Source organism: Triticum urartu, chromosome 3 (assembly GCF_003073215.2).
Source record: "Triticum urartu cultivar G1812 chromosome 3, Tu2.1, whole genome shotgun sequence".
Taxonomy (NCBI): Eukaryota; Viridiplantae; Streptophyta; class Magnoliopsida; order Poales; family Poaceae; genus Triticum; species Triticum urartu.
The window spans coordinates 116472141-116481412 of NC_053024.1; the positions used below are offsets into that span (position 1 = coordinate 116472141).

General features: G+C 44.1%; 1 protein-coding gene across 2 annotated transcripts; it reads left to right on the forward strand.

The window, feature by feature from the left end:
• The first annotated feature begins 226 nt into the window (after positions 1–226).
• Positions 227–4569, forward strand: LOC125543207 (phospholipase D alpha 1). 2 transcript variants are annotated; one of them, XM_048706474.1, is made up of 4 exons: positions 227–483; positions 842–999; positions 1457–3353; positions 3849–4569. In XM_048706474.1, the coding sequence occupies exons 2-4, from the start codon at positions 892–894 to the stop codon at positions 4280–4282; spliced, it is 2439 nt and encodes an 812-aa protein (XP_048562431.1). In that variant the 5' UTR covers positions 227–483; positions 842–891; the 3' UTR covers positions 4283–4569. The 2 variants fall into 2 exon arrangements, with proteins under 2 accessions (XP_048562431.1, XP_048562432.1); XM_048706475.1 differs by lacking the exon at positions 227–483 and adding an exon at positions 504–632.
• Positions 4570–9272: the final 4703 nt, after the last annotated feature.

The window sequence follows — 9272 nt, forward strand, 5'->3', positions numbered from 1 at the left end:
TAGCAATCTGAAACTTGAAAAACAAACGAGGCCATCATGACGAATGCTACCGGAGGCCACCGGGGCTGGATGATTTGATCGGGACGTGGTGGCCATGGACCCACGGTTAACTAGCTGCTCGCGACGGGCGGAGTACGGATAGCTCCCTCCCTCCCCATTTTCGATCCCATTCTTAATTGATTGATTTCCACGGCTCGAGATCCGCGGAGGCGACGCGTATCCGGGGGAACCGGCCCCGATCGCTACTATCCCGTGACGTGCCCGCCGCGTGCGCCCCTCTAGTAGTACTATACTAGCAGAGAAAAAAAGGACGGAGACAAGGAAAGAAAAATCGCCGCGTCGCTCTTTTCTTTCTTTCCGTCCCACGTCTAAAACTCTACAGCTCCAGTTGTATATCACCGCCCGATCGGATCTGCCTCCCTCCCGATTCATCGTCTCCCGTCCCCTCTTTGTCGTCCTCTTCACCAGCGGCAGGCGGTGGTGGTAAGCCTCTCTCTCCCACTCCGACCACCCTATCTCTCCCTTACCCGCTCGCCGCTTAAGCTCAGTGCGGCGGTGGCGGCAGTGCCGTGCGTGCCTGCCGCTGCGCTCTCGGCCAGATCCGCCGGTTTCGCTTCCTGGCTGTCGGTGCGGTGCGTTTCTGCTTCTGTTCGCTGGTCGGTCTCCGCTTGTGCTGCGGCTATGGCGGGCCGGGCGTGGTCTGTGCGCGGGCGCTGCTGTTCGTTGCTTGCTTGCTTGCTGCCGCTCTGGTTTTGACTGCCGGTGGTGGTCTCGGTCGGTCCGCGCGCTTTCCTGGTTCCCCTGCTCTCGGTAGGTAACTGCTATCTCGGCTTGTGTGCAGGCAGGTGACTGTGACTAGCAGGAGCGCGGAGGAGGGGTCCTTCGGTCGCCATGGCTCAGATCTTGCTCCATGGGAACCTCCACGTCACCATCTTCGAGGCCTCCTCGCTCTCCCACCCCGGCCGCGCCAGCGGCGGCGCCCCCAAGTTCATCCGCAAGGTACTCTACTTCTACAAGGCCGTCCTACTCACGGATCATTTCTGATTTCTCCCATCAGTTTTTTCCGTCCAAGCAGAATCAATTAATTGATCGTTACCACGCACGACGAGACGTGCTGGTCTACACTAGCACATGGTAAACTGGTGCGGTTAGGGAGCCGAACATGAAGAGTTATTTTTTACTAGTACTGGTAAAAAATAACTGAAAATACAGAGAATCACTGCGTATTTTATCCAGAATCGTTGCTAGAGTTTGCTTATGCCGGCGCCTACCATAGTTGATAGTAGATGATTATGATAGTTGCCCAGTAGTTTAAAGGTTGGCCTGATCGTGGTTACATCTTCATTCCCTGAATTGTTTGCCTGGACTCGCAGTTTGATGTATGCGATGTGTGTTTCTGTAATCATGCCCATGATGTGACTCTTCATGTTCTAACACAGCAAGTTTATCTTGACAGTTTGTAGAGGGCATTGAGGAAACTGTCGGTGTTGGCAAAGGAAGCTCCAAGCTATATGCCACCATTGATCTCGAGAAAGCTCGTGTTGGGCGTACCAGGATGTTGGGCAACGAGCCCGTCAATCCTCGCTGGTACGAGTCGTTCCACATCTACTGTGCGCACCTTGCCGCCGATGTGATCTTCACGCTGAAGGCCGACAACGCGATCGGGGCGACGCTCATTGGGAGGGCGTACCTGCCTGTCGGAGAGCTCCTGGAAGGCGAGGAGATCGATAGGTGGCTTGAAATCTGTGATGACAACCGGGAGCCTGTTGGTGAGAGCAAGATCCATGTGAAGCTTCAGTACTTTGGCGTTGAGAAGGACCGCAACTGGGCGAGGGGTGTCCGGAGCGTCAAGTTTCCTGGTGTTCCTTACACCTTCTTCTCGCAGAGGCAAGGATGCAATGTTAGATTGTACCAAGATGCTCATGTCCCAGACAACTTTATCCCCAAGATTCCGCTTGCGGACGGCAAGAACTATGAGCCTGCCAGATGTTGGGAGGATATCTTTGATGCCATAAGCAATGCTCAGCATTTGATTTACATCACTGGTTGGTCTGTGCACACTGAGATCACCTTGATTAGGGACACCAATCGCCCCAAACCTGGAGGAGACGTCACTCTCGGAGAGTTACTCAAGAGGAAGGCCAGCGAAGGTGTCCGGGTCCTTATGCTAGTGTGGGATGATAGAACTTCAGTTGGCTTGCTGAAGAGAGATGGCTTGATGGCCACCCATGATGAGGAGACTGCAAATTACTTCCAAGGCACCGATGTGCACTGTGTTCTGTGCCCTCGTAACCCCGATGATTCAGGCAGCATTGTTCAGGATCTGCAGATCTCAACCATGTTCACTCACCATCAGAAGATAGTATGTGTTGACGATGCATTGCCAAGCCAGGGCTCCGAGCAAAGGAGGATACTCAGCTTCGTTGGTGGCATTGACCTCTGCGACGGAAGATATGACACTCAGTACCACTCCTTGTTTAGGACACTTGACACTGTCCACCATGATGACTTCCACCAGCCTAACTTCGCGACTGCATCCATCACCAAAGGTGGCCCAAGAGAGCCATGGCATGATATTCATTCACGATTGGAAGGTCCAATTGCCTGGGATGTTCTTTACAATTTCGAGCAGAGATGGAGAAAGCAGGGTGGCAAAGATCTTCTCGTGCAGCTCAGGGATCTCTCTGACATAATTATCCCCCCTTCTCCCGTCATGTTCCCAGAGGACAGAGATACATGGAATGTCCAGCTCTTCAGATCTATTGATGGTGGTGCTGCTTTTGGCTTCCCTGATACTCCTGAGGAAGCTGCAAGGGCTGGGCTTGTAAGTGGAAAGGATCAAATCATTGACAGGAGCATCCAGGATGCATACATAAATGCCATCCGACGGGCAAAGGACTTCATCTACATTGAGAACCAATACTTCCTTGGAAGTTCCTACTGCTGGAAGCCCGAAGGCATCAAGCCTGAAGAAATTGGCGCTCTGCATGTGATTCCTAAGGAGCTTTCGTTGAAGATTGTCAGCAAGATTGAAGCCGGAGAACGGTTTACTGTTTATGTTGTGGTGCCAATGTGGCCTGAGGGCATGCCAGAGAGCGCATCTGTACAAGCAATTCTGGACTGGCAAAGGAGAACAATGGAGATGATGTACACTGACATCACACAAGCTCTCGAGGCAAAGGGGATTGAAGCAAACCCCAAGGAATACCTCACTTTCTTCTGCCTAGGTAACCGTGAGGTGAAGCAGGATGGGGAATATGAACCCCAGGAGCAGCCAGAACCTGATACTGATTACGTCCGCGCTCAAGAGGCTAGGAGGTTCATGATCTACGTTCATACCAAAATGATGATAGGTACTCCCTCAGTTCCACTTAACCTGTGGGTTGCATTATATTTCAATATCAAGGTTTTGAATGAATTGCATGTTCTTTTTGGTATCTTACTTATAAAGCATGTTGAAGCAGCGCATTATCTAATGTTTGCATCTGTTCATCCATACACGGTTCGTTCATTGGGAAAACTAATAGCAACTCAAATTCAGTTTCCTTCCTTGAAAGATTAGAGGCTTAAATTTTTAATATTCACAAAGAATTGATTATTTAAAATGTACTTGTCATATGCTTCCTAACACTGTATTTCATTTTTTTTGTTGATAACATTGTATTTCATTTGAAGATTGCATTCTTGCTCTTGATTTGTCTCTTAAATTCAGTCGAAATAAACTATCGCTTGTTAGGTACTCCTGTTGGCAAACCATTGAACAACTGATTTATATTGTTCTCCTCTGTGTGGATTGAAAGGATCCTGTTATTCTTTAAAGCTACTAACTTCACCTCTTCCATTTTCAGTTGATGACGAGTACATCATCATTGGGTCTGCAAACATCAACCAACGGTCAATGGACGGCGCCCGGGACTCCGAGATTGCCATGGGCGCTTACCAGCCATACCATCTAGCCAACAGGGAGCCGGCCCGGGGCCAGATCCACGGCTTCCGGATGGCACTGTGGTACGAGCACCTGGGCATGCTGGACGACGTGTTCCAGCGCCCGGAGAGCGTCGAGTGCGTGCAGAAGGTGAACAGGATCGCGGAGAAGTACTGGGACATATACTCGAGCGACGACCTGGAGCAGGACCTCCCCGGCCACCTGCTGAGCTACCCCATCGGCGTCGCCAGCGACGGCGTGGTGACGGAGCTGCCGGGCATGGAGTTCTTCCCCGACACCCGGGCCCGCATCCTCGGCGCCAAGTCGGACTACCTTCCCCCCATCCTCACCACATAGATAAGATCTCATCCTGCATTTCCTGTGTGTGGCTTCAGTTTGGTGATTCAGAACTTGTGTTTCAGAAAATAGCAGGCTGTTATAGTTGCGGGACTGTTAATAAGCGCAGTGGTGTGCGTGGTTGAGAACCACGGTAGTGACTAGGAGGACTGCTGATACTTTACACGGTTTCTGCTGTTTGTATCACTGTTTAATTATAAATTGTCAATGTTTAGTTGTTTACGCTCGTCATACCTACTTGGATCTTTAAGGGTGGACAATAAAGTTAACGCGTGTTTCTTATTGTATGATGGATATATAGATAGTTTTGTTTTTCCAATGTATGGTATCAGAGTGCTGTATGTTTGGTTTTTCCACTGAATAATTAAGCTGTATTAGGCTGGTCATAGTGGGGAGTAACTTATATTAGTATCATGCATATGTCACTAGTCTAAGTTACTATCTTTATAATGCAAAGTAACACAGTAGTAGTGTAATAGAAGACTTCATTAATTAGCTTGTAGACTCATCTTGTCTTGGAAAGCACTACGTTATAGTAATATATTATGTTACCACTTCTCATTAACTACATGTCACATAAGCAAAAAAATTTCGGGGTGTGCTATGTTACTAGCTAAGTTACTCACACTATGACTAGTCTTATAATTCTACAATTTCTATAACTAGTTAATGTGTACGTGCAATGCACGTTAATTTAGAAGTATATTAAGTGCATGCGGATATTAAGTAGGATATTATTTGCGTGTTATTATGTAATTAGTACTATATTTGATATGAAATTAACTGCATGCTAAACGTGTTGAGCGCTCGATATTGAAATAATCTAGGTTGTTGGATTGATATGATTTGATGGCCGAGATTAATTAAATCTGTCCCTTTGGGTCTTTTTATATTAATATAGATATAAATATAGATATAGATGTAAGCATTTATGCCATATAGGTCCTTGTGACGAGTTTGTGATGAGTTGGACTCAATTTGAGCAAAAGCTACGACGAGAAGATAATGAAATGGAGGGAGTATAAGATATGAGAACAACTATTTATAAGTCGTCCGATTTTTTAATGTAAATCATTTCTTTTGCTCTGTACTATTATTATTTTTCTCTAGATACGTTTTCCACATTTTTTCCCATGTTGAGTCTAAACACATATCTACCTGTTCCACAAGAGATAATTAAGTCGGTGTCCACTAGTGTCGGTTAATTCTACACTGTTAAATTGTACAAATTAAATTTAGTTTTCAAGAATGAAGATAGGTAGATAAGGGTAAATCTAAATTGTACAATTTGCATGATACATTAAATGTTATGAGTTGACTCGCTTATAAGCGCCACAGCCATCATTTTTGTTCTTATTACAGTAAAAAGAATCATAAACTATAGAAAACGAAAATAGAAAGTTAAACATTACATATGCGCACACCCACACACATATACACACACATGGATCCGCACACACATAGGTGCCTGCACACACAGATGGGTGAGTTCATACACATCAGCATACATAGGCGCACGGTAGTTTTAAAATAATCTACTCTGTGAACCGGGTACCAGAGCTTAACCGTCGCCGGCGTCTACCTCCGATTTAGTCGTGCTGGTTCACATGAGATAAGAAAGAACTGTCTGCTGCTGTCTAACTCCGCCGCCGCTAGCCTATACCATCAACGACGAGAGTCAATCGCGTCTATGAACGGAGCCCACACCGCCCCGACATGTAAGTCTATGTCGTCTAAGAATCGCCTTTGCAAGGAATATGCTGTTGGAACCCAGTCCGGCTACGATCTGCCGATGGGATCAAGGTCTGTCTATGTGAGGGCGTACACGTACTCTGCAACGCCAATCGATCTATAGCCACTATGTGTGCCTGCCCACCCGCCTGTCTTTGATCCAGGAGATCGACCGTGCCGTCCTTAGGCACGGTCGCTAATGTCTGTTGGCGGTGGGGATGAAAAAAGGGGAGCCGGTGAGGCAACCACCTACTCGAAGCCGCCTCGCTGTTATGCGACTTTGACGGTGTGTACATGATAGCCTGACGGTACTGAATGATGGTGATGGTTCACATGTCAATTGGATGGTGGCAATGGAGGATGGGGGATTGTCTGGTGATGCTTGCACAATAGCTATGGACTCGGTTATGGGGACCACCTCTTTCTTCATCCTTGTGCTCCGGACCGATTCCTTCTAAGTGAATCTGTCTTTTGACATGTGATTTTTTATCAAATGTTGATCTTCTTGGGGCTGCATAATCTTGGTGAGATGGTTTAAAATAAGATGGATAATGTGCCCTTGAATCATACTTGTCCGATGATTGATATGGATTCATATAAGCATAGGGTGGTATTCACAACGTTGGCATTGGCGGCCCAAAACAAGGATATGGAAATGATGCATTAAATTCTTCCTTTGCCAATACTGGTCTTCAAAATTTGCTCCCAGGGACTGATCTTGACTTTGTTGCATGATTTAGCCGATAAGCATTCTTCTCTTTACTCTTATTTTTATATTTATCTAATGGCTTAGCGAAGGTGACTTTTGATTTTACCCCTGTGCTTATTTCGGCCTTTGCCTCATTTGGTTTTGCTAGCATCGACCTTTGGAATCTCTTGCTGCCTCCCCCCGGCTTGGCGTCTTCATCGTAACTTTGATGGAATGGTTGACTTCAAGAATATCATCATTGTGCTTATGAACAATTTTTTGCTTTATCCCATCAACTGTAAAATTTACTTTATCTTAAATGAATCGGCTTGAAGCAATCGATGCAAAAACCTTTTGCCATCAGGACCAATTGGAATAGACTGGTCATCCGTGGGTGTTTCAACAAATTTCAGTCGTCTTTTATCAGTGGCCAATTTAACTATTTGACAGAACATTTTGCAATGCTCAAAATTATGCTCTAACCATCTAACTTACAATACATTCATTCATGGATTGATAGCTTGACATGGTGACCAAGAATTCTATTATAATTATTCTTCAACAGCAAATCAAAGATTTAATCACACATACTTGAATTGAAGATGCACTTCTTATGTTTCTAGTTGATCTTACTGTGAAAACGGCTTTGGAACTAAGCACATGAATGATTCAGATTTGACATCTTTTCATTCGGCTACAAATTTTATTTCGGATACTTTTCCCGACATCATTGGATAAGATATTATACTAGTATCGATTTCCCTATAAAATTATAACCTTTGGCTTTAAATTTCTAAAATCAGAATAATTATAACATATAAATCTAAATTGAGACCAAGTGTAAGCCAAGTATGAAACAAAGAAAGCTACCCATTGAAATATAAACTTTAAACATGATAATGAAAAATCTTTGGTTGCATTAAATTGTCATTATCTACCTTTTGGAATGGTACAATGTATTGACCGATATGTTCTATAACAACTGTATTGCTAACAAGTAAATTATCCTTATTCATTGGTCCTTCAAGATATCTTATAGTAATTTTTCTAATATATGCATCAACCATAAAGTGGCGAGCAAATCAAAAAATAGGTAAGTCACTTGCTAGACACCTCTTCAAATATGTTGGGTGAGCATAATGGTTGTGTGACTTTAACAATACCTTGCTCCGCCTTCGGATAGCTCTCCAACACCTTATCTTTTGCTTGGTTCCGTGCTTCACTACTTTGAAGGTCTTTGTCAAGCGAACTTCATTCAGCTATATGTTCTTGCTCTTGATGCTCGTCAAGTTCTATGCCATGAAACTCATAGGCAGGAAATAGGTTTCATTAACTTCAGCAAAATCAAGCACATGTTTTACTATGCTTGCCATGCCCTTTTTCAATGATGCTTGCCTCCTTGGATTTGAAAGATTCGAACAATACACTATTTGATTCGGCTTTTTCAACCGAAGCACTTCCATCACTCAAACCACCTTTCTTTTCATTGGTTCTACCAACTGGCATTACTTCTTTCTCTTTAGTTGATTCAACACATGTAATGTTTGATTCGCCCTTCTCAATAATCGAATTAATTTTGTTGTCCGAATCACCATTCTTTTTTGATAATTCTATCCACTCGCAATGCTTTCTCCTTTTTGATATAATCTAACTTGTATTGCAGCAGAATCAACATGTTTTTCCTCTTTTATTAGTTCAAGGCGAATAGCATTGCATTCGTCTGAGACTAAGGATGACAATGGATCGGGTTCGGCTCGGGTTGAACAATATCAAATCCATATCCGAATCCGTGAAGGCAATACGTGCCCATCCACGAAAATATCCATGGGCGGAAAATTATATCCATGTCCAAACCCGATGAATACCCATCGGATATGGCTATCCATCGGGTTCTCCGTACACATATACGTAAGACATAGCACAACTGCACAAGATTCACATAAGCTCTCAAATCCTCACAAAACGACATAGCATAAGTGCACAACATCAAATCATCTCTTAGATTCTTATTTGTGATCAAGAGCAATTGCAAGAGACATCAGATCCATCATAAAAAAACTCTTAGATTCTCACAAAATGACATGACATCGACTAAACATAAGTACACAATTATATGTTCTCACAAAATGACATCGCAATAACACAACATCATTTCTGATTCTCGATTTCTCACAAAATGGCATCGCGGTAAGAAGTTTATGACAACACATGCACTCAGCTTTCCATTCTCCATTAATATATTTTTTCTCAAAATTACCTTCTCATAACACTAAGGTGTGAGATTTCTCTTATTGCTAAACCGACCTTGTGATGCTCCCACGACAGCAGTAGCTTGAGTGTTAGATGTTGGGCTACCAGCTGAGTCAATATTTCCAGGGCTAACCACAAGAGGTCCTGCCAAAATTACATCTCGGATTCTACTGAGTCTTAATCATTCACAGCCTCGAGATTGAAGTTCACTGATGTGGTAATACATAATTACTAATTAACATGCATATCTATAGTGCCATGTACCAACGAACTATGACTAAATTAGTAACCAGCAAAACAATACCTAATTCTGTGAATCTC

What these genes read in the sequence shown, in the direction of transcription:
- LOC125543207 (XM_048706474.1), top strand. Translation starts at nt 892, where the DNA reads ATGGCTCAGATCTTGCTCCATGGGAACCTCCACGTCACCATCTTCGAG. An exon ending in CCCCCAAGTTCATCCGCAAG is followed by an intron (nt 1,000 to 1,456) that starts GTACTCTACTTC and finishes TTATCTTGACAG; the next exon opens with TTTGTAGAGGGCATTGAGGA. An exon ending in TCATACCAAAATGATGATAG is followed by an intron (nt 3,354 to 3,848) that starts GTACTCCCTCAG and finishes TTCCATTTTCAG; the next exon opens with TTGATGACGAGTACATCATC.